This window comes from Lepidochelys kempii, chromosome 1, assembly GCF_965140265.1.
Source record: "Lepidochelys kempii isolate rLepKem1 chromosome 1, rLepKem1.hap2, whole genome shotgun sequence".
NCBI classification, from domain to species: domain Eukaryota; kingdom Metazoa; phylum Chordata; order Testudines; family Cheloniidae; genus Lepidochelys; species Lepidochelys kempii.
In genome coordinates this window covers 332,470,733-332,495,947 of record NC_133256.1, presented here as the reverse complement: position 1 = coordinate 332,495,947, position 25,215 = coordinate 332,470,733, and the positions used below count along the sequence as shown (strand labels likewise).

General features: G+C 39.4%; 1 protein-coding gene across 1 annotated transcript in view; it reads left to right on the top strand.

Moving 5' to 3' along the window:
- The window catches only part of SEMA3E (semaphorin 3E), a 212,636-nt gene that overhangs the window by 170,689 nt on the left and 16,732 nt on the right, over positions 1 to 25,215 (top strand). Inside the window, exons 6-12 of the mRNA XM_073331893.1 lie at positions 6,389 to 6,508; positions 8,509 to 8,651; positions 10,381 to 10,495; positions 10,884 to 10,953; positions 12,224 to 12,368; positions 20,346 to 20,568; positions 23,008 to 23,099. Coding sequence (XP_073187994.1) covers positions 6,389 to 6,508; positions 8,509 to 8,651; positions 10,381 to 10,495; positions 10,884 to 10,953; positions 12,224 to 12,368; positions 20,346 to 20,568; positions 23,008 to 23,099 — 908 coding nt within the window. The remainder of the gene's footprint in view (positions 1 to 6,388; positions 6,509 to 8,508; positions 8,652 to 10,380; positions 10,496 to 10,883; positions 10,954 to 12,223; positions 12,369 to 20,345; positions 20,569 to 23,007; positions 23,100 to 25,215) is intronic.

Below are 25,215 nucleotides of genomic sequence, written 5' to 3'. Positions count from 1 at the left end.
GGTCCTGCTTTTTTATGGGAGATCAGACTAGATTCCACAATGGTTCTTCTGGCATTATAATCTATGAATCTGTGAGTTGTGTCATTGTTAACATGTTCTGAAATGTTTTCCCTGTGAAGTCAGCTATCACAGCCCACTAATCCAAGCTCCTATTGCTTTCCCCTGATTTTCCTGATGAATCTTCTTGATATGGAATCAATAGTTTGAGCTATTAGACAAGCAAATAGTCAAGAAAAAAGAGAGAAGATATTTATTTGGTTAATCTGTTCCCTACTTTATATAATTACTGTGCTTACAAAAACACTGTGTTTGTGCAAATTTACAGAAAGACAGTAGATGTGGCACTAAGCTGGGAGTCAGAAGTTCTATTTTGGGTTCTGCCCTGATTTAGTGGCAAGTACAAGCAAGTAACTCTGTCCTCCAGTTTGAAATGAGATGCCTGATGATATTTACCTTCCTTTGTAAAATGCTTTGAGATCTACAAAAGAAGAATTCTGTATAAGCCTTATTCAAAGACAATGCAAAAATCTGTCATTGACTTCAGTGGCCTTTGCATCAGGTCCTAAAAGAGCTGAATGTTGTTATTAAGGAAAGTGGAGAGCAAAATTAGAAAAAACATAAGAAACTTATAAATTAAGGTTACAGAAGGAACAACCATCCTGCATGTCCTGTATTTTTTTAATTATATAAATCCTGTAACATAAACAGGGAATATATTAACTTACATTCTTAACTAAAAAATAAGAATGGAAACTACTACTTATTATAAGTGCAAAATGACAGCAGGGATGATTAATTATGGAAATTTATCAGCATTTTGAGACATTTGTGATTCATTCTATATAACCTTAAAGTTGAATTCAGGTAAGTTTTGTTTTTTGTGGATTTTTTTTTTTGTTTTTGTTTGTTTTTGGAGGCGCAGTTTGTATTTAATTTTCTTGAATTCTTTTTTTCTAGAAAAAAGAAACATGGAATTGTCTTTTGTGCTCCCATTTACACTTTGATGATCACCTTTCTTTGAACTTAATGGGATGTAGAAGGAATGCTGTAACCTAATAAGCAAAATCTGCCAAATTGACTTCAGCAAAGTAAAGGCTTCAGGCTTGGATACATATTTTTGTCTGGAGAAGGCAGGCAGTGTTAACAGTTCTTTAATTAATAAAATTAATAAAATCTCTCTCTCTCTCTCTCTCTCTCTCTCTCTCTCTCTCTCTTTCTCAAAACACAAATCCTGCCCCAAGCATAAATTTTACCCTGAAAAGGGAACAGTGACAGACACTGCACAAAGTTTGACTTGGTACGGCACAACGTTTTGATTAAAAGAGTAGAACTGTATAAAATTAACATGGCACAATTAAATCGATTACAAGCTGACCAACTGACAGGCCTCAAAATGTAATTGTTAATGGAGAATCATCATCAAGCAGATGTGTTTCTAGTGGGATACCGCAAGAATTAGTTCTTGGCCCTATGCTATTTTACATTTATATTTATGACCTAGAAGAAAAAATAAAATCATCACTGATAAAGTTTGCAGATGACATAAAAATTGGGGGAATGGTAAGTAATGAAGAGGACAAGTCACTGGTATTGAGAGATCTGGATCACTTGGTAAGCTGGGTGCAAGAAAACAAGAAGTGTTTTAATACAGCTAAATGTAAATGGATACATGTAGGAACAAAGAATGTAGGCCATACTTACAGGATGGGGGACTCTATCCTGGGATGCAGTGACTCTGAAAAAGATGTGGGGGTCATGATGGATAATCAGCTGCACATGAGCTCCCAGTGCAACGCTGTGGCCAAAGGGGCTAATGTGGATCTTAGGATACATAAACAGGGGAATCTTGAGTAGGACTAGAGAGATTATTTTACTTCCATATTTGGCACTGGTGCGATCACTGCTGTGTCCAGTTCTGGTGTCCACAATTCAAGAAGGATGTTGATAAATTGGAGAGGTTTCAGAGAAGAGCCCCATGTGTTAGAGGAATAGAATCTAGAAGCTCAATCTATTTAGCGTAACAAAGCGAAGGTTAAGGGGTGACTTGATCACAGTCTATAAGTAGCTGCATGAGGAACAAATATATCATAGCGGGCTCTTCAGGCTAGCAGAGAGAGGTATAACGTGATTCAGTGTCTGGAAGTTGAAGCTAGACAAATTGAGATGGGAAATAGGGAGTAAATTTTTAACACTGAGGGCAATTAACTATTGGAATAATTTACCAAAGGTAATGGTGGATTTTTCATAATTGACAGTTTTTAAATCAAGATTGGATGTTTTTCTAAAAGATATGATCTGGGAATTATTTTGGGAAGTTCTATGGCCCGTGTTATCCAAGAGGTCAGACTAGATTATGATCCCTTCTGGCCTTGGAATCTATGATTCTAAGTCCAGTAGAGACTTTGCTATTGATTTTACATGGAAGGTGCTGACATACTATGCAGTTGGGCGGCAGTATAAAACCCTGAGATAGAGATAGGAGAGCACTACATTAATATGCACTGTGATAGCGGAATCTTCACAACAGGGGGATAAAAAAGTAGAAATTTGAGCCAGAATTTCAAACTTGGAGGCATCAGGTCAGTACCTACATCTATTTTTGAGGGTGCTTTGTACATATGAAAACCTGGCCATTTATTTTGGTGCCATAATATGATTTTAAAGGCTTGATACAAAGCCTATTGATGTCAGTGGGACAAGAGAGAAAACAGAAAATCCATGAATACCAAAAGGTAAAAGTTTGCAGAATCAAGTTAAAGTTCTTATGCTGAGATCACTTCCTGTCATGCTGACTGTAGCATAATCTCATTGTTTCCTTGTACTTCCCCTGTTAGCTACTGTCTTATACTTAGATTGTTAGCTTTTTAGGCCGGGGACTGTATATCATTTCTGTGTGTGTCTAGCACCTAGTATAGTGGGGGTTTGGTCCATGGGACTTGTAGGTGCTATTGCAATACAAATAATAAAATGGTAAAAAGAAGTACAGTAAATGGTTATTTAAATCCCTCATCCAGCTGATGGTATTTTCCATGTTTTGAGTGTCCTGCTAATCAACTTGTTCAAAGCAGAGAAGCATCATGTTTTGAATTATAAATTTCCACAGTTTTACTGCTATGAAACAGCCTGTGATTTGTCAGATGGAATTTTTGAAAGGCGATATATGGGTTGTGTAGTTCATTAATCAATGTTGCAAAGAATGTTTTGAATATTATTCAGATACTGGCAAGCTCTCTTGTCTTAGCACCACTGGGGTGCTGCTTTGGTTTTTTTTAATTTCACTTACTGATATGTTACATGGTGGTGACTCAGTTTTTGTTATAAGGTAATATCCATTCTTCAAGAAGAGAAGCCGAGGGGAAAACTTCCCTCAGTTCTGAATCAGCTGAGGTCTCTGAACCAGCCCCAGCTGCCAGACTTCTGTAAACTTTTCAGAATAATTATTTCGACTTATGGTGCCATTAAGTTCTCATATAACTCTTAACAGAAACAAAATCCCCACCTATAGGGGGATGTGCACGCAAAATTTGTGCTTTCATTAAAGTCCATAATCACTAGCAAATGTTATTGATCAGTACGTTTATTTTGATTAGGGAGCGAGAAATGGTGTTACTGAAATCTCCACACAGATTAGCTTGGAACTGGAAATAATTTACTTCCGTCTGTTTGCACAGTTTGTGGCAGCAGTTTTATTTTATAATGTAAGGCTGCCATCTACTGGTTTTAACAAGCTACTTTTTTAATGAAACCTAACCAAATGCTAATGTAATCTCAGATTCATAAATGGTATATTATTGAAACACCCTAAAACAGGCACTTGATGTAACTTGAGCATTTTCATATGCGCTGTTTGCATCTCACTTGGAACAGCAAGTGGTCGGACAGGATATCAAACACTGAAGTCCGGTCCAGTGCTGTATGGCTAATGTTGAATCCCTAATCCTTGCAGCTTCACTGGACTGGTCACCTCATACATATGGATGCTATGTGACTCCCCAAAGCCATATTTTATGGACAGTTGAAAATGGGAGTACATATGCTAGGAGGCCAATGAAAACAATACAAGAACACTCTCAAAGCCCACCTAAAAGCTGGCCATGCCGACCCAAACACATGGGAAGCTGCTGCTGGCTGGTGGTAGATTAGGATTGCGGCAGACCTGTTGGTCTGAAGTTAAAGCCATTGAGAACATCTGAACAGAAAAAGCCAAAGAGAAGCAGGCTGTGGCAAAAGCACGTGGCCATATCTGCCCAACATGTGGATGCATCTGCGGATCCCTCATTGATTTACATTTGCCCAAGAAAATACACTGAAACAACTTGACTCTCTTATGTCTACTATGAGTATTATTTATTTATTAAGAGGTGGATATCGTCCTCTTATAAAACTTTGAAATAAAATTTATGTTTGGATATGTTTTGTTTTAGAAAAAGACAAATGTGCTACATTTTAATATAGTTATTAAGTAGAAATCTATGAGCTAAGAACATAAGGGGCAAAGTTTTCAAAACAGCTTAGCTTCCATGTAGGCACCTAGAGAACGGCTGGATTCTTCAAAGTGAGCAGAACCTAGCTGTTCTCATTAAGTCTCTTACGGATAGATTTTCAAAAGTGATCAGCACTCAACATGCTGGGCACTTCTGAAAATCTGGTCACTTCATTTTGGTACCTGAACTGAGCTCTTGCTGAAAAATCTGGCCCCGTTTCTGTTCACAGCTGTCTTTCAGCAAATGTCCTACCACCAGACTCCCCCACCTCAATCTTTCCATTGGGTTATAATGTTCTAAAATAACATTCTGAATGCAAATGAAAAGATTAACGCCATTTTCCTTAGAAATATAGTTGGTGTAAACAACTATGAACAAGAAATAGGATTACAATAAGGTAAAGCATTTTGTTAGTCTCTGATACTGAAGCCTCAGCTCCCAGTGAAGTCACAGTATGTCACAGAATCAGTTTTATTATTAATAATAATTATTATTATTATTATTTATTTTATTTATATATTATCTGTGTATTATGTAATACTTAGAGGCACCATCTGAAATCTGTCCCATTCTTCTAAGCACTATACAACACAGAGTAAGACCCTGCTTTGTAGACCTTTCAGTCTAAATCAGTGGTGGGCAACCTATGGCCCACAGGCCACATGAGGCCCATCAGGGTAATCTGATTACAGGCTGTGAGACATTTTGCTGACGTTGACCGTCCGCAGGCTCGGCCCCCTGCAACTCCCAGTGGCCGCAGTTTGCCTTTCCCAGCCAATGAGAGCTGCGGGAAGCAGCGGGCCACAGGGACTCCCGCCACTGGTCTACATTGACAAGACAGACAGTGGGTGGGAGAAAGAAACATGACTACCTCCATTGTACAGATGGGGCGCTGAGGCAGAGGCACATTAAGTGAATGCCAAAGGTCACACAGGAAGACTGTAGTAGAACCATGAATTAAACCCAGATCTCCTGATCTTAGTCCAGTGTCATAATCGCAACAATGTCCTTCTTTTCTAAGGGCCTGAAGTCAATAAGACTCTTTTCATCAACTTCAATAAGACATGAATCAGGCCATAGATCCATTAAGTGTAGGCACCTTTTGAGGAGCACAATTTGTTTTTAGACAGTAAACTTCACCTTATAAAAAAAGTTGCATCTATAGCATGCTATTCTCTCTTATTATTTATCATTTGTATTACAATACTACCTTAGAGCTCCAGTCACAGACCAGGACCCCATGGTGCTAGGTGCTGTACAAACACAGAAGCAAACAGTAGTCCCTATCCCAAATAGCTTACCCAGTTTCTCTTCCTTATTTACTGTAGCTAAGAGTTCTATATAATGAGGAATGGTGAATCTGGTGGAACCTTTGGTTTTGGTAATCTTACTAATGAATATATTGGACTCTCAGTATAGACATATACAGCATGGGAACTTTTTCTCCTGTAATTTAAACCCATCAGGTATTTTTAATCCTGAGGTTGTTTCAGTTTTTAACAAAATGTTTTTCTCACAAAAGAGAAGCCTGCACTATGTTGGAGAAAGCAGAATTCCTCGCTACCTTCCAAAAGCTGGGCTGGCTTCCAGCAAGCTTCTAACACCACCATCTTGTCCAAAGTATTAACTACAACTTTCCTATGTCTTGCAATTATGGGCTGTGGGGTAAAATTGTGCCACGGGCCAGCATCCGTTAAACATTCCCATGGGTTGGCTTTTTTCCTAATGTTCTCAGTTCGTACACAACCTCACATACTCAGTGGCTGACTCAATCTCTTGGCTAAAGTTGTAGAGAATTTTAACAAGTTGTGTCTCTCATGGGTTTTTTTTTTCATCACCACTTCCAGAGTATCTAGTAAGTACAGTATTGCCCTAACTTGTTTACTAATATGTCTGGTCTGCAGGGGGTGAGCTATTTGCTGGGCTCTACAATGACTACTGGGGGAGAGATGCTGCTGTCTTGCGTACTATGGGTCGTATACCACATATTCGAACTGAACCTGACGATGAGCGTTTATTGAAAGGTACAGGAAGTGAAAGAATACAGTTCATAAACTTAGGGAAATCTTTGGAGCTCTGTTGTTTATCAGAAATGAGAACTACAGTGTCATGAGCCGGATTCGCACTGCATCCAGCACAGAATTTTAGAGAGGGCTCCTTTCAGAACAAGGTCTTCCCAAGAGGTTGAAAGAGTGCACCAGCACAGGCTTGCAGCCAACAGTGGACAATGTGATTCCACAACCAGCAGGTCATCTATGGAGAGTGCATGCTTAGGGAGGCTAGATGTGCTGATTCAGTGCATCAGCTAAGGAGCCTCCACCTTAAGCCCAAGAGAAGACGGAGATGACAGCCCTGTTGCCTGCCTTTTCCAGAGGGCATCAGAGCTGGGGAACAAAGAGGCAGGCTGAGGCAAGGAAGTGAAATTTGGATCTGTTTGTGCCAGTGCAAGTGAATTTGGCTCATTGGCTCTAAAATGTGGTTGTAGATTGGAGGCATCTCAAAAGAGCAGTGATTTGTTCAGATGCTAGGGGTGAATCCTGGTCCCACTGAAATCAATGGGAGTTTTGCCACTGAATTACTGAGTTGTGCTTTCATCCTAGATACAAGGCCTCATTTGACCAAACCACTTAAATATGCACCGGTACTTAACTTTGAGCATGTGTTTCAACCTCTTGACTCCAGTGAGATTAAATACATGCTTGAGTAGTTTGCTGAATCGCGGACTTGGGTACTACAATGGCAAGTACTATATAAATGATGTCGGAGATCATTAAAAAGGTAGATAGATGTACTCAATACATAGGCAAAATTGATCTTATCTCTAAGAGATGGTCTCTGTTTGTTTAAAATTAGGTTTCATGGTGGTATGGTTATAGTTTTGTTTTTTAATTTCCTCTATTTTTACACTGTGATTATGAAAAGGGGAAATATTTTAAAATATATATTTAATATATTTATATTTTAATCAACTAGAATAAAATCCCCAACTTAGTCCTCAATGACAGCAACATCTTAAAACAGCATTATGGCTCCAATATCAGAGCAGAAGTTTATGAAATATTTACAAAAGCATCTTATAATGATATCATGTCAGGTCCTAAGCTTCTTAAGAGGTCATGTCAAGGGAATGAATGCTGTTCCTGCTTTTGAAGAAAACTGTAAATGCTTTCTCAAAATGACTTAGAATCATAGAATATCAGGGTTGGAAGGGACCTCAGGAGGTCATCTAGTCTAACCCCCTGCTCAAAGCAGGACCAATCCCCAATTTTTGCCCCAGGTCCCTAAATGGCCCCCTCAAGGATTGAACTCACAACCCTGGATTTAGCAGGCCAATGCTCAAACCACTGAGCTATCCCTCCCCCCTAAAGGAGGGATAGCTCCTTAGGATAGCTCCTTAGGATGACAAGGAATCACTCTGCCCAGGTTTGTGTTAAAGGTTCACAACATGGGCAAACCCAAATTTCAGCTTAGTAATGAAAACCCAAACCAGAAAAGTTTCACGTGGTTACCGTTTCCTAACAAAGGTGCACTCAGCGCCTTCTAACTACAGGCACACCTCTGTTTGCTGAACAGAGCTGGACCTTTATCTCACTGGGTAAAAGGCACTTTGTCTGAAGCCAAAATTGGTATTCCTGGGCTTGTTTTGTATGTAGCCAGAGATTGCTACATAAACTCAGTGCCAAGTTTCAGCCTAATTTAAACTAAAATGTAAAAGCCCCAGAGAACAGGGCGGGAAAGAGATCTTTTCCTTGAACATATACAAAAGAGTATTGATATGCGAATTGGAGCTATAAAAATATTTTTGAAGCTAATGTTTTCCACATGTTCTGTAGATACCCACCCAAATAAAATAGGTTTCTACTCTATTTCCTCTCCCAAAATGGTAGATCTTTCCCTGGAAAAATCTCTGCTTCGTTCATTATATTTTCCTGTTCTCTATTAAAATGGTTAATTGATTTTTAAAATATTTATGATGTTTTAATAAACTTGAGCCAACTCTTTTTCTTTTTCTTCCTTTTTAAAGAACCAAAGTTTGTTGGCTCATACATGATTCCTGACAATGAAGACCGGGATGATAACAAAGTCTATTTCTTCTTTACTGAAAAAGCGTTAGAGGCAGAGACAGACACTCATGCCATTTATGCCAGAGTTGGACGAGTGTGTGCGGTGAGATTCTTTTGTCCTGATCCTCTAGTAGAACAACTTACTGTGTGTTCACTTTTTCATACATTCTCCTACCTTCAAATGTACCATCAGTTAGTATTTGGGGAGGAGGAAGGGCGTCAGATGGGTCTGAACAAAAATCCCACATCTAACCATCCTCCAGTTTTGGGAAGTTCAAAATCCTAACCCACTTTTGGGCTGGAAGCTGAACCTCCACATCCAAACACTATTGAACTCTTGAGTGAGGAGGTTCAAAATCCAGACATGGATCCACGTTTTGTGGTTTAAGCCCATCTCTAGTTCTTTTGCAGTTAAGTGACACAGTTTGGTAATAATAATGATGATACTTAGCACTCAATGTTCACACAGCATTTCCCCAGCCAGATTCTCTCCTGCATCAGAGCTCTCCTCGGAACAAGGGGTGGAGGATGAATAACTGCCTGTATAAGGGGTTGGCTCCAGCCCCAAAGCCACTTACAGCTGCTGCCAGGCCATTCTAAGTAACACCATGCTTTATGGTCCCTACAGACATGGGAGGATATGGGAGCTCAGCCACATGCTGTCAGCACATATCTTCCTGCCCCTAATGTGCCCCCTATATCAGGGATTGGAGGAACAGTATTTCCAGGGTTACCAGCAGGGAGCTCTCCTTGGATTGGAATATTCTGCTGCTCATTTGCAGCCGGTTTCTAGCCTCTTTGCATGAATAGCAAAAACGAGCCAGATCACAATAGATCCAGTCTTTCATGTGGAGAGCGCCTTTTAAATATGAACTAATTAATCCTTGCAATACCTCTGTGAGCTAGTAAACAGCATAATCCCCATTTCACAGATGAGGAAAATGAGGAAAAGAGGTGAAATGATTTGCGAAGATCACACACCAAGTCAGTAGCAGAGCCAGGAATAGACTGCAGATTTCCCAGTGTCTAATCTGCCTTTGAAGGCAGCCACATTCATTCTTCATAACTAAAGGAAGACTGATGGATGTACAGAGAGCAGTATACAAATGGAACAACATGCAAAACTACTTTATTAGCAGGAGACACAGGATGTTACACTTAGCCTCCAGCAAACGGCTTGTTAAAATTTCTTATGCAGCACCTAATTAAAAGAGAGTCACGTATATGAAACATCCTAAATAGGGATGTTATCAAACTGAAAAACAGATTCTCAACATCACCAATGCTTGGGTCAGCAGCCTCAGTGAATATAGTTCGACTGGGATTGATGAGAAATTCCTGGAGGAATTGATATCAGTCTTGGGACATATTTGCAGGACACTGTGGAAGGTTGCCGTGAATTAGCCCTGTCTGAACCTGTTCCAGAAACAGATTTGGGGCTTCTGTCTCCAAGTCTATTGATCCAGCGATGCACTCAGTTCATATAGAAATATACAGTCAGCTAAAATGTTTGGACTATTGAGTTAATCGACTGTAGAAATAAATGAGAAGGGTTTACAACAGCTGGACAGGTAAAACTAGTTGCAGCCCTAGTATTTAATTAAAAATTCTTACAAACCCACAGCTTTTAATGAGAAATTGGATAAATCTCTACAGTTTTACTAGAGACTGACTCCAACATAATAACACAAGTGGAATAATAGAAATGTGGTTTGAAATTGTATGCTTCAGACATTGAAAGGCACAATGAGAGCGCAATTCAACATTGAGTATTGTTCATCTAGATGCATTCCTCTAAATTACATTTATTATTTGTTTCTCTCTCCACACAGAATGATATGGGAGGACAGCGAATGTTGGTGAATAAATGGAGCACTTTCCTCAAAACCAGACTGATCTGCTCTGTGCCAGGAATGAATGGAATTGATACATATTTTGATGAATTAGGTAAATATCTTGGACAGAAATAAAGTTACACCACACTGTACAAAATCTGAACTTCTCTGCTAATCCCTTTTTTACCTCAGTATAGGACATGTACCATTAACAGGAAGAGACTACTATTATTTGGATTACATCAAATATATATATATATTTCCAATACACATGTATTTTATATTTCAAAATATATTATAATATATAAAGTATATTTACGGACTAGGCTAACTTCCATTACACTTGTATTTATTTATATCATGTTTTTAAAAGCTGTGTTAAATTAAGTAGTGTGTATCAAGAAATAACTTTACACTGTTAACAAGCAGTCAACTGTATCTCCTTTGGGACTCGGAAAAGTAGGTGAGCTATAAATAACATTGTGTTTTCATTTTTACAGAGGATGTGTTTTTACTACAAACTCGGGATAACAAAAATCCAGTGATATTTGGACTCTTTAACACGACAAGGTAACTAGCTAGGAAAGATGACAGTAATAGAGGCATATTTGACCAGTCTACAATTAAGGAAGATGTCAGTTGTGTAATAAATATCATATAGCTGATACACATTGCATAACTGATCAATTTAATTCTGATGCTATACATGCCCTTTCCCCTCACCCTCAATAATGCAGCTGCTGAGCAGGGCTGCCCTTACCATGAGGTGAACTGAGGCGGCCGCCTCAGGTGCCAGACTGTGTTCGGGGAGGGGGCGGCACCACTAGGACTCAGAGTTTCAAAGTTTTGGCCAAGCGAGGGGGCATGAGGGCATCATTTGAGCTCCCCGCCTCAAATGGCAAAATGGCAAAATGTTGTAGGCCAGCCCTGCTTCTTAGGGTAGTGAATTTAGTATATAAAGTGAAAATACATAGCTTCATTTAGAGCCTAATCGAGGGGTCGGCAACCTTCAGCATGCGGCCCATCAGGGTAGTCCACTGGCGGGCCACAAGACATTTTATGTTGACCATCTGCAGGCATGCCCCTCCTCCCTGCAGCTCCCAGTGGCCGCAGTTCACCGTTCCCGGCCAATGGGAGCTGCGGGGGGCCGTTCCTGCAGACGGTCAATTTAAACAAGATGTCTCGCAGCCCGCCAGCAGATTACCCTGATGGGCTGCATGCCGAAGGTTGCCAACCCGTGGCCTAATCTATTGTCCACTGAAGTCAATAGAAGGACTCAGATTGACTTTAGGTGGTGTTGTATCATTCCCATAGGTCCTGACTCAGCAAGAAATTATACAAATGAATACAGAAAGACTATGAGTAGAAGGATGGTCTAGAGCTTAGGGACCCTCGTCTAGAAGGTGGGAGACTGAGGTTCAGTTCCCTGTTCTTCCATGGACTTCTTGTGTGACTTTGAGCAAGTCACTTATCTCTGTGACTTAATTTTGCATCTGTAAAATAGAGACGATAGCATTTCTCTACCTCAAAGAGGTGTTGGGAGACTAAATACATTAAAAATTATGAAGAATTCAGATACTATGGTAACGATGGAGGCCATGTTAGTACCTGAGATAACGTAATCAGTCCCATTAAACTCAATGGGACCAATCACATGTTTAAACATAGACATATTTTTAAAATATCTTCCTGAATCTAGATTTCATGAGTACTCATTATTAATACATTCACAGGGTATGACATTTATGTAATAAGTTCTATTAGTATGATTAATTCAACCACCAAACTGTACACTACAGCTACAATCTTTGCTTTAACATCTTTCATTTTTATTTTATAGCAATATTTTTAGAGGATATGCTATATGTGTCTATCATATAGCTAGCATCCGAGCAGCCTTCAATGGACCGTACGCTCATAAAGAAGGACCTGAATACCATTGGTCTCTGTATGAAGGAAAAGTACCTTACCCCAGGCCTGGCTCGGTAGGTACACGAGAAACCCTATTTTCTGTTGTGATGTCAGTCTAATTCAAGTTGGGAAGAAAATAAAATAAACAGGTCATGATGGACAAATATCATAATGTCCAGAATTGTGATAATGAGTATTTGATATCAATATGATGCTATTGAAAACGGATGGAATGACTCTAGCAGTAAACTATTAAGGCTATCAACAATATATTTTAACCAAAGTAAAACAATGAGAGTTAGATCCCTAGGGGCTCAGGGGCTTTGGATTAGACCCTAGTTATCACCTCATGACTCTGTCTACAAAGATTGCATGTTTTGGTGGTTTTGGGGGGCAAAAAATAAATTGAAGTGGTAATTGACTTTTTTGCAATATCTCCAATGATTTCTGGTTTTAGTCATCTGGGAATAGCATGAAACCATGCTTTCTCAAGGTATTTCACTATCTCTTTTCTGGCCCCTGCCAGGACCAGGATATGCAATGGAACAGGAAAATGTTAAGAGCAAAAAAATTATAGAAACATAGGACTGAAAGGGACCTTCATAGGTCATCTAGTCCAGTCTCCTGCACTGAGGCAGGACTAAGTATTATCTAGACAGTCCCTGAGAGCTGTTTGTCTAACCTGCTCTTAAAAATCTCCAATGATGGATATTCCTCAGCCTCCCAAGTAATTTGTTCCAGTGCTTAACTACCCTAAAAATTAAGAAGTTTTCCCTTATTTCAAACCTAAATCTCTCTTGCTGCAGTTTTAGCCCATTAATATCACGTCCCGTTCAGTCTTCACTTCTCCAGATTAAACAAACCCAGTTGTTTCAATCTTTCCTCACATGTTTTCTAGACCTTTAATCATTTTTGTTGCTGTCCTCTGGACTCTCTCCAGTTTGTCCACATCTTTCCTGAAGTGTAATGCTCAGAACTGGACACAGTACTCCAGCTGAGGCCTTATCAATTCTGAGTAGAATGGAAGAATTATTTCTTGTTTCTTGATTAAAACTTACCTGCTACTACATCCCAGAATTATGTCTGCTTTTTTTGCAACAGATTTACATTGTTGACTCATATATAGTTTGTGATCCACTATAACCCTCAAATCCTTTTCTGCAATTCCTTCCAAGGTAGTCATTTCCGATTTTGTATTTGTACAATTGATTATTCCTTCCTAAGTGTACTTTGCATTTGTTCTTATTGAATTTCATCCTATTTAATTTAGACCATTTCTCCACTTTGTCAAGATCATTTTGAATTCTAATCTTGTTTTCCAAACCACTTGAAATCCCTCCTTGGTACCATCCGCAAACTTATAAGTGACTCTCTATGCCATTGTCCAAATCATTTATGAAGATATTGAATAGAACCAGAGGCAGGTCAGATCCCTGAGTGACCCCACTCGATATGCCCTTCCATCTTAACTGTGAACCACTGATAACTACTCTCTGAGTATAGTTTTCCAACCAGTTGTGCACCCACCTTACAGTAGAATCATCTAGGCTATATAAAATGTTAAACCAAAAAAGTTAATCCACTGTTTTGAATCTTACTTCAAAGTTCTCATTCAATTTGATGCAGGTTTTGCTCAAAGGATCAAATGGTTCTTAATTTCAATAATATAGGTAAATGCTCAAACTAGGAATAAGGTGCAGATTTTTAACAGTGAGGGTAATTAATCATTGGAACCATTTACCTAGGGATGTGGAGGATTCTCCATCAATTTAAGTCTTTAAATCAGGATTGGGTGTCTTTCCAAAAGATTTGTTGTAGCTCAACCAGAATTTATTTTTGATGCAGAAATTATTGGGGTGAAATCCCATTGCCTCTGTTATGCAGAAGGTCAAACCAGACTATCACAATGGTCCCTTCTGGCCTTAATATGTATGTCTGCCAGGACCCTACAGATGGATGGATAGATTTGATCTGAACCAGTTCCCACTTTCTATACCTTCTTCTGAGCATCCTGCTTTCCTTCCATTTGCCAAACGATTCCAACAATTTGCCAATTTTGCCAACATGGAGAAAGTAAATAAAGATTTTTTTTTTTACAAATTTGCGAAGAACAGAGTTGCAACAAGAACATGAATGTGCTTCTTTCTCGACTTTGTTATGACTTTTCCCAGAACTGGATCTTAGTACCAATGCACACTAAGTGAAAAGGAAACCCTGGGGCATACTCTGCAAACATAATAGAGCTGGCCTTTTTCCCATGGCATATTTTGCCAGTATACAGGAGCTGGCATCTGCACAGTTGTTTGTGCCTGGCATATGAGTTTTTATTTGGTGTATTGCCAGATTTCTGACAGGGATCACTTACACATTCCTTGCATAGAAAGAGGGGAAGAATTTCTATGATGGTGCTTCTTCATAGGCATGAACCAGCATCCCTCTCTCAGGCTCCCTCTGAATGTCTGTCTCTTATTTTCGATGTCTCTAAGGCTCCCATCACCATGGGATCTAAACACAACTATTCTTACTTGCCACATGGGCTTCAATGCTTTTAAAAAAGTTCTCAGCACATTCACATTCCATGGATATCAATGGTAGCCAAGGGTGCACAGTACCTCTCAAGAGTTTGTTAGCACCTCACAGGATCAGGCCCAGGGTCAAAAAGGCCTGATTCTCCTCTCACTTCCTCTGATGTAAATCAGGAGTAACTGTGTTGAAGTCAAAGGAATTGAACCACGTAAAGCTGTTGTGAATGAGAGGAGAGTCAGACCCCAGATTTTTTCCTCTCCCCATACAGCTCCTTCCCCACAGTCATCTTCTGTGTAACTAATTAGCTGTACAAGGTATTATTACCAGCTGCAATTTTGTTAGGCTCAACAAGCCTTTCCTGTAAAATGTCAGCCTCATGCAGATTTTTGGCTGTGTGAGACCCATTTACATATGTAACATGTTTAGCTAAAAGAAAAGGAGGACTTGTGGCACCTTAGAGAGTAACAAATTTATTTGAGCATAAGCTTTCGTGAGCTACAGCATGCTACGCACATGCTACACACATGCTGCTTTGAAATGTCACCCCTTTATCTTTTAATTGGCTAAGGGTTTGTTCTCCTGAGTTTACCAGTGGAGTAAACAGTTTGCTGGTTCATTACTCATGGTATTGCTTTTGCTTTGCTATCTGAGTCAGTATTAAATTTTATACTAAAAACAATCATATTCAAAAATAAACTTTGTGTGCAATCCGTTTATCACAGAATCACAGAAATGAGAGGTAGAAAGGCCAATTAGCTTATCTAGTCCATACCAATGCAGCTTCATTCCCTACTGTGTAATCTCAAATTCACCATCCGGTCTCATTTAAAATGACTGTTGGCTTCTGCAGCTTCTTTTGGGGTAGGAGTCACAAACCAAAATACAATAGAATATATTCCCCTAAAGAGATTATCTGGGATTTGAACAGTGTAAATGAGATTTATACCATCTTGATGTCACAGGGCTTTTTGTTCCTTTGTGGATGTGGGGACAAGCTGGAGACAAACTTCAGCTATTGGTGCTGAATCAGGATAAAACGACTGGCAAGTAAAATGCCTAATTTTCAGCTAGGAGGTGGAAGGAAACTGAAGTAATCATCTCCCAATGTAATACTTTCTATGAGACTGCTATGCCAGTTATTGGATCTGACAAAATGAGAGAAGTGAGGATGCACCAGAAACAGATTGCAGAATGGTTGATTATTTTACAAAGATTAGATTCTTCTCAACTATTCTGCAAGTCTGTATTCATTCCTTTTTCAGGAAGCAAATCCCCCCTATCCCAGAGCAAGGACTGAGTAAAACTGAATGAGGATTTCCACATTAGTCTCTACATTTCTGTTAGGAAATCTTTTTAAACAAATCTGAATGTTTGAGTTTTCTTTTTTTCTGAGCAAGTCACTAGCACTGAGCCATTAAATGGAACTTTCTGGTAAGAAGGACAAAACACTGTGCTAAATCCTCTGCTACACAGGAACCAAATTCATCCCAGTTGATGGGGAGACCGGTAAAGGAGCTGTGTGCTATTCCAACTTGACACCCATATCATGCCCCTATTCTTCATAGCATCTAGAGGCCCCAACCAAGACCAGGACCCCATTGTGCTATCATCATCACGAAAGGGACATTGCCAACTTGCAAATTCAGTGGCACCTGGATCAGTCTCTGGCAAGGTGCTTACACTAGTCTAATGGTATATTCAGTTTGTGTCCATCACTGGCAATCTTATCGCACCACTCAAGCTTTTGGCAACCATGTGATTGTTGGACACGTAGCAGCATTCCTTGGTATGCATGCTTCAGAATTTGTTGGTCTTCCATTCCAATAATATGTCTATATTAAGAAAGTCGTCCAAACCAAATCAGTGCTGATGGAGGGGTTTGACTTTGAATATCCTGAATATTTCTAATCTTCTCTTGCCACTTGATATGGAGCAGCTGACGAAGATGATGGGAATCAAAAATATCAGTCTGGGGTTCTTCAGCCTTCCCCAGTGCCCGTGTTTCATTGCCATATGATAAAGTTGGTATAATTGTGGTTCCATAAATCCTCAGCTTCACGGCAAGCAAAGTAACCTGAAGGCCCTGAAACAAGGCAGCAACTGCTGTTCTGTGCATGCTTTTGAGCATCCTCCAGCCCTGTCTGTGACTCTGCCCATGTATTTGACTGCTTCCAGCTACTTTTTGCTCTACCAGATTGGACACCAGCTGCAGCAATTCACCAAACTGAGCGAACAAGACAGTGGCATTGGTGTATTTGAGATCTCAAAATAGAATGATCTTCAGGTGAATGCCACTAGTGGCTGCTTCCTCAAGCTTATCCAGCAACCAGTCAATATGGATGTTGAACAATGGTGACATAATGAAGCCTTGCTGAACTCCCATAGAGACAGGAAACAATGCCATGTATCTGTGATTGACTCAGGCACAGAGTTCAATTCCATTAGAGTTCTTCTGTCAATTACACTGTCTTCCTCGGGACTCTGAATCGCTCCATTGTGCTAGAAACTATGCAAACAGAGAGTAAGGTCAGTCCCTGGACCTTAAGGGCTAACAGTTTAAATAGAGAAGATAAACAAAAGGTGGGAGCAGAAAGAGAGGGATAGAGGTCAAGGTGAAGCATGTGAGTGACAGAGCCTGAACCCTGAGTCCCAGTTCACTGAATCGTGTTGCCTTCCTAATCTTGAGGGTGTTATGGGACCTGGATCAGCTGGCTATGCTAGCTTTATGCTAGCTGAAGATTCAGCCATTTTTGACTGAGATTTAGGGCAGCTTTAGAGTCATCTGGTGTTGCTTCAGTAGAACAAAGGGACTTTGCATGGACCAGGCACCGGCCCTCTGAGTTTGGGTGTGGGGACCCGACTTTCAGGAGTGCCGTGTTGGTGGTGCCACTTCTTGGAAAGATGTTGGTTGCAATGATCCCAGTGCCTTCTCCATGTTTAGTTAATTCTGAGAGCAATAGTGACAGAAGAAAGTGACAGGTTACAGAGCAGCAGCTGTGTTTGTCTGAATCCGTAAAAAGAAAAGGAGTACTTGTGGCACCTTAGAGACTAACAAATTTATTTGAGCATAAGCTTTCGTAGCTCACGAAGGTTTATGCTCTAATAAATTTCTTAGTCTCTAAGGTGCCACAAGTACTCCTTTTCTTTTTAAAAGAAAGTGACAAATCTTGCTCACCTCTATGAATCAACGTCTATCGATGTTGGCTGTTGGATGAGACTAGGTGGAGCCTATAAATTGGGGGAGAAGAGCAGTTTTAAATCACACAAACCCAGAGCTCACATATTTGGTAGAGCTAGACTGGTTCTGGCAGACTCTAGAGTCTGTAATGTCTGCTGGAAGTATTGCTTTGGTCATGTGAGTAATCAGGCTACTACTCCTTTGTCACATCTAGTGTATTTTTACTGTGGTGCTTCTGAAAACAAGACCAGCTTCCTCAGAAATGATGTTGAAGGGAAACTTTAGAGGCAGCTGCATCTACCAATTCCTTTCTAGAGTTTTTTTATTGTTTTTAATTCAAAAATAAAAGCCTGCAAAGGATCGTTTTGATCAAATCTCTCGAGTTGGAACTTTGCAACGGAACTTGGCAATGCTACTCGATGTGCTGTTCAATCTAGGGAAAGCGGAGGTTCAGCTTGTCTGAAAAACCCCAAACCTTTCCCTTTATTACAAACAGCTGGTGAAACGCCATCCCTAGGCTGATTAGACAATTACTTCAAAGTCAACACTGAGCATTCATGGAGCCAACCCCCATAAGTGGAAACAAACAGCTCCCGCTTTGACAAGTGCAGGAGCTTGTTATTGTCAATTATAGTTGGCTGCAAGTTTAAAATGACCATTTCCAGTAAACATTAAGAGGGTTTTATTTCATTTTATTGATTGAAAATACAATTTAAATAGGGAGAGCCTGCTACTGTGGCTTTTCTTGAAATGCTTCTGAAAACCACACTGTCATGTGGAGATTGGGAGGAAGTGAACGTTACTGAAATATTTCCAGCTTGCTCATAAATGGTTTCAATTAGAGATCATGAGGCAAATTTGAAATGAAGAATCTATGTTAAGTCAGGGGACATTATCCTGTTTTTTTACATAATATTTAAAAATTAACTTTTATGGATAATGCCACAGTTTAGCCCTACAAATAAATTTAACCTAATCAGTAAATTCAATTCAATCACTGACTTATAGTGTGCTTTGCCAAATGGTAGACTGATCAAAGCAAACATTGGCATTTCAGGCTAACCTGTGATATATAATATTGTCATTGTGAAGTAGAAATGAGAATTAAATGCAATACCACTAAGCATCTTGAGATGAAGAATTACTGCTGGTGCTGTGGGATTCATTTTTAAATGTGCTTAATTTCCTATTATGGTATGTTTTGCAATCAAAATTAAACTATAGATTGATACCAAATGTTGCTGTTTTGCTCATTTTACATGGCTGGCTGTACTGAGTAGAAAACTTCTTTCTTCCTACTGTCTTACGATTAATGAAAAAAAGCCGAGAACCATTCTGATAACATTTTCAATCAAAATTTGAGGGGAAAAGAGGCACTACACTTTTTGTGAAAAACTAAAAATGTTGATCATGTAAATTTTTCATCAAAAAAATCTTTTTACAAAAAAAGCCATTTTTCCAATAAAATAAACCTCTCTGGGTATGCCTGAAAATGGGCTAGCCTACCCGAGCTAGTTTGAATCCAGCTAACTCAGTAACAACTGCATTGAAGACAGCTCAGCACAGTCAGTAGAAGCCCAGCATGAATCCTGGGTGTATCTTCGGCTCACTAGCCTGCAGAGTCTGAAGCCTGTGCTGCATTGTTTCTGCTGTTGTTACCCATGTTAGCTGGATTCAAGCTAGCCCAAGGAGGCTAGCCTGCGCTCAGCTTTTGCTGCATAGACATAGCCCATGTCTGAAAAACACCTGATCCGCTCTACTGCTAACATATTAGAGACATGGAGCTAATTTATTTCTGTAATACGTTATGAGAAGCCTTAACACTGGTTGGAGAACTGCCTTTGCGTAAGTATATGTGTGCATGCATGCATGCACACATATTTATATATACACACACCTGCATGTGTGTAGACAGATACATATGTAGATAGATACATACTGTGGTCAAATTCAAGCTCTCATTGTAATTAAAAGCAGAATCTGGCCCTCGGTATACATTTGGGACCAAACCAGAAATGTCTTTTCCTTAATAAGAACTAAATAAACTCCTGTTGACTTCAGCCAGAGTTCTGTTTGAGCGAAGACTCAGCTCATTAGCAGATCTTTGCCCCTGCTTCCTTCTCATTGCTAGTCACCCACTGTCTGCTGCTCGGACTTTGCCTTCCAGCAGTTTCATCTTCTTTCATGCCCCCTTTATTCCCTAATCCCTCAAACGCCCATGCCTTCTCTTCTCCTGGGAGCTGTGGAGAGTCAGCATCCTTGAGAATGAGGCCTATACCATATATCATCTATGCCAGCATTAAAAAAAAATCCATGTATATAACCAGCCTATCACATGTTTTTACAGTGTGCCAGCAAAGTCAATGGCGGGCTGTATGGTACCACCAAAGACTATCCTGACGAAGCTGTCCGTTTTGCAAGGAGCCACCCACTGATGTATCAGCCCATCAAACCTGTTCATAAAAGGCCAATACTTGTGAAAACCGATGGCAAGTACAACCTAAAACAAATATCGGTGGATAGAGTGGAAGCTGAAGATGGGCAATACGATGTCTTGTTTATTGGCACAGGTAAATAAAAAAGATGGTATCTTATCTTTTTTCCTCCCACTTTCAACAAACCTATGACACCTCTCCAAGATTAAGCTGTTTCTGTTTGACAGGCGTCAAGTCTAATCCTAATAAATAATCATACTCAACATTTCCATAGCACGTTTTATCTGTAGAGCACCAAATGCAAGGAGAGATTACAAGTCCCTGTTTCACCACTGGAGAATCTGAGGCAGCAATTTATCTAAGGTCATTGAGCAGACCTGTGGCAGAAATAAAAATAACAAGGGCTGGAAAAAAAGGATTAAAAACTGGAGCCTAGGTTTTTAAGAATGGGAGCCTAAAATACAGTTCCTGCAAAGGGAGCTGATTTTTCAAAAGTGCAATTCCCAGTGATCACAGTTCAGTGCCACACCTGAGACCCAGATTCAGAAGATATTAAAATAAGTTGTCTGATTTTTAAAAAAGTCAGTGCAAGCTGCTGGCTTTATTACTTACTCTGGGGACCACACGTCTAGAGGCTGGTGTTAAATAGAAGCAGTCAGTTTTTAGACCTACACTGTGATGCAGTACCAGGAACTGGTCATTGGAAGAAGGGATTGCCCCATCGTGCAATTCAAAAATAAGCTGCAAAAAGTTTGAGTTCTGCCATGTTTTCAGACATCCCTAATACATTTTGATTTCTCAAAATACCTTTTTTTTAGCACCCATAAAACAACTTTGGAAAAGGTCAAATATGTCACAAACTTTCATATTTTGACGTCTGGGCAGGCACACAGAATGTCAACATCCTTTAATGCCTAACTGTTCTTCGGAACTTAAGAAAACGTAAATAAGGCCTGGAAATAGACTTGAATCTTTGCAATATCGAACTTATCTGGAAATAATTGAAAGATTCATACTTCTAAATTTTATCATAGCAACAGGGATTACTTGCCACAGGCACTAATGGCCAGTTTGCCAAACAAAAAGCATTTAGTGCAAGCTATCTTTTAACTAATTAAATTTAGATGGAAACCATATTTCACTGTTCAAAGGATACAAAAGAAGTGTGCTTGTAGAATAGCAGGGTGTGCTTTACATTAATACTGTTTTCTAAACTTTTACATTTTGGTTCCAGTATGTGGTGAAATTAATCACATGCCATGTTCCTTGTCATGTATGTGTCTGTGCTGGATTTCATAACATTGACTGTATATTTTATGCTTTACACTTGTATATATAGTAAAACTTGCATGTTCAGAAAAGCAAATAGGTCTCTGATCAAGCAAAAGAAAAACTGTAGCCAGCAGAGCCACTCACCATAGTTAAGTAGGTGCTTAAGTACTCTGCTGGACTGGCGCCTAACTGCAGCTTATTCTTCTCTTTATAATTTGTTCTTTGGCGAAAAGAATTTCCAGCACAGCAATCTTGGGTTCGGCAACTTTGAGCCCAATCATGCAGTGTTTACTCTGGCAAAAAATTCAGGGGTGCCCTGGGTATTATTTTGCAGGAAAGGGTCAATCTTCCTCTATCTAGATCTAACACATGAAGTGTTCATGTGGTCTAACTATGAATTGAGTTGTTTGAATGGCTTATCAAAGAGGAAGTCTAAACTTCAGGGTTAACATTCCACAACATGCTTGTCAGCTGGATTCACAGAGGAACTTAGTTATGAAAATCTGAGCTCCGGGCAGTAATTCCTTTTGACTGTTCCCTCAAAAAATGGACCTCTTTGATCCATTTTTGCTTTGAGGAGAGGTGTTGGAGCCTACTTGAATGGCTCCTTTTTATGTGCATCTCCTTTATCTCTCCCTGAACTTTTTTTTTCCCCCTGGTGCCTCTCTGGTTAATTTCTTTCTCCTGTAAATCAGAGATGAGTGAGAATAACAGGAGACCAGGAAGCAGCAATTGCTGCTGCTGATGACAAACTCGCAGCCTCGGAAAAATAAGGGATATTTAATAACAGGCAGCAAGACAAAATGAAGCAGAGGGAGACCAACAGCTATTCCAATGTGTTAATTTATTGTAACACAACTGCAGTGGGAGGCAGTATCATATAGTGAGTGGATTGACCACGGAACCGAGAGACAGGGCAACCTCAACTGTGTTCCTGACTCTACTACTTACTTGCTGGGTGGTCTTGATCCAATGACTTAACCCTTAAAGATCTCAGGCCCAGATCCTTAAAGACATTTAGGCACCTAGCTCCCATTGAACTAAGTGGGAGTTAGGAACCTGACTACCTTTGAAGATTTAGGCCTCCATTTCCTAATTTGATGTCACATGTATTTTTATGTTCAAGATTCAAAAGCAAAGTGGATAATAAAAGAACTAATAATATGAAATATATTTCCAAGTTTGGTAGGTTTTTATTATTTAGGTTTTATCAGTTTAAAGAAGTTATTTTGATCTTCGTCAACTGACAAATTAATATTACTACCAGTTATGAATTATAGGGTGTTTTCTATTTGCTTCCAGATAATGGGATTGTGTTGAAAGTCATTACAATTTACAACCAGGACACAGAATCAATGGAAGAAGTGATTCTTGAAGAAATGCAAGTATTCAAGGTACAATGCCCTGTGTAAGAAACATATATCCAACTGTCACAAATCTAAATTAAAATGCCTACAGTGTATCAATATGAGTGAAAATACAATATCTGTGTGCAGTGAAACCCTCTGATGAGACTCTAGTTTTTTCACAGGAAATCTTCATTATAAACAGAGGTTTAATTGAACCAGAGTTGCACACTGAATACTGAAAGAACTGAAACAAGTCAGGAATTTCACTCTATGGTTTAAATCACAGAAATGCAGAGCTGCAATGTTCTCGAGAAGTCGTGTAGTCCGGCAGGCCCAAGTAAAACTAGACGATCCCTGAGAGGTGTTCGTCCAACCTGTTCTTAAAAACCTCTATTGATTGATTGGATTCCACCGCCTCCCTTGGTACCTATTCCAGCATCTAACTGCCCTTATAGTTAGAGAGTTTTTCCTAATATCTACCCTAAATCTCCCTTGGTGCAGATTAAGTCAATTGCTTCTTGTCCTATCTTCAGTGGACATGAAGAACAATTGATAAAGGGCTCTTTATAATAGCCCTTAACATATTTGAAGATTGTTATCAGATCCCACTTCAGTCTTCTTTTCTCAAGACTAAACATACTAATTTTTTTAACTCTTTCCTCATATATCAGGTTTTCTAAACATCTTTGTTGCTCTCCTATGGACTCTCCTATTTGTCCACATCTTTCTTAAAATGTGATGCCCGAAACTGGACTCAGTACTCCAGCTGAGGCATCACCAAAGCAAAGTAGAAGGGCAATTACCTCCTATATCTTACATAATGATACTTCTGTTAATACACTGCAGAATTATATTAGCCTTTTTCACAGCTGCATCACATTGTTGGCTCATATTCAATTTGTGATCCTCTATAACCCCCAGATCTTTTTCTGCAGTACTACTGCCTAGCCAGTTATTACTCATTTTATATTTGTACTTTTGATTTTTCCTTCCTAAGTGTAGTACTTTTAACTTGTCTTTATTGAATTTCATCAACTCCAAATTGTAAAGGTCATTTAAAATTCTAATCCAGCCCTCCAAAGTACTTGTAACCCCTCCCAGTTTGGTGCCATCCACAAATTTTATGAGCATACGCCCAATGCCATTATTCAAACCATTCATGAAAATGTTGAATCGTTCTGGACCCAGGACAGATCTCTGCGGGACCCTAAGCAATAAGTCCTCCCAGTTTGACAGCAAACTATTTGAGCATGGTTTTCCAACTAGTTGTGCAGTTTAATCTAGACCATATTTCCCTAATTTGCTTATGAGAATGTCTTATGTTCAGACAGAGCCTGTAAGATTTTAGGCTATTTTATAGGAAGAAGACTAACTACTTGATTTTATCCCTCCCTAAAAAATAGTCAATTAAGCATCTAAATGGGTTAAATTGCAAGCATAAAATTGCACCCAGGTTACTGGAGATTTAGTGAAGGTCCAGCTAAAAACCAGGGCCCAGAAAGAGAAATTCAGTCTATGCTGTGGGCCAAATCTTGAGTCCCTGCTTAGAAAAATTTCCTCTTGCATTCAATAAGAATTTTGCCTGATTAAAAATCACAGTTTTTGGTGTGTAGCAAACTAGATATAATGAAATCCTACCCACAGAGGCACTACAGGGCTTGGACCAATAAGTGGGACCCAGTGTAAGTTCTCAGTATAGTCGATGAGAATTCTGTTCTGCCAGTGTCACAGGAAGTCTGAGAAAAAGACAAAGGGGCAATGCCACGAGTTGGAATGCCTGATAATTTAATCTTATCTATAGTCAGCCTGCCATGTATAAAGAACACTCCGCTTGTCATATTGAAGTGAGACAAATGGGATCGGTGAAACCAGGACTTGACATGACTGCCGTGCTCCCATTAGATTTGATATTGTTCTCTGAATTAAAAACGTATGGTTTTTAAAAATCACTTTTTATAAAAATAATAGTTCTCAATTTCCTTCATTTACTCTACTCTGACAAAGAGTCCTAGAGAAAATGAGGGTACTTCACATGGTATAGAGAGGAGAGCCTCATATCTTGAGTAAATACTAATACTCTTTCTGTTAAATGTACAGTCATCATAAACAAGGCATTTCTTTTGATTTCCATGTAAAGCAAAGGACTAATCTCTTATTTTTT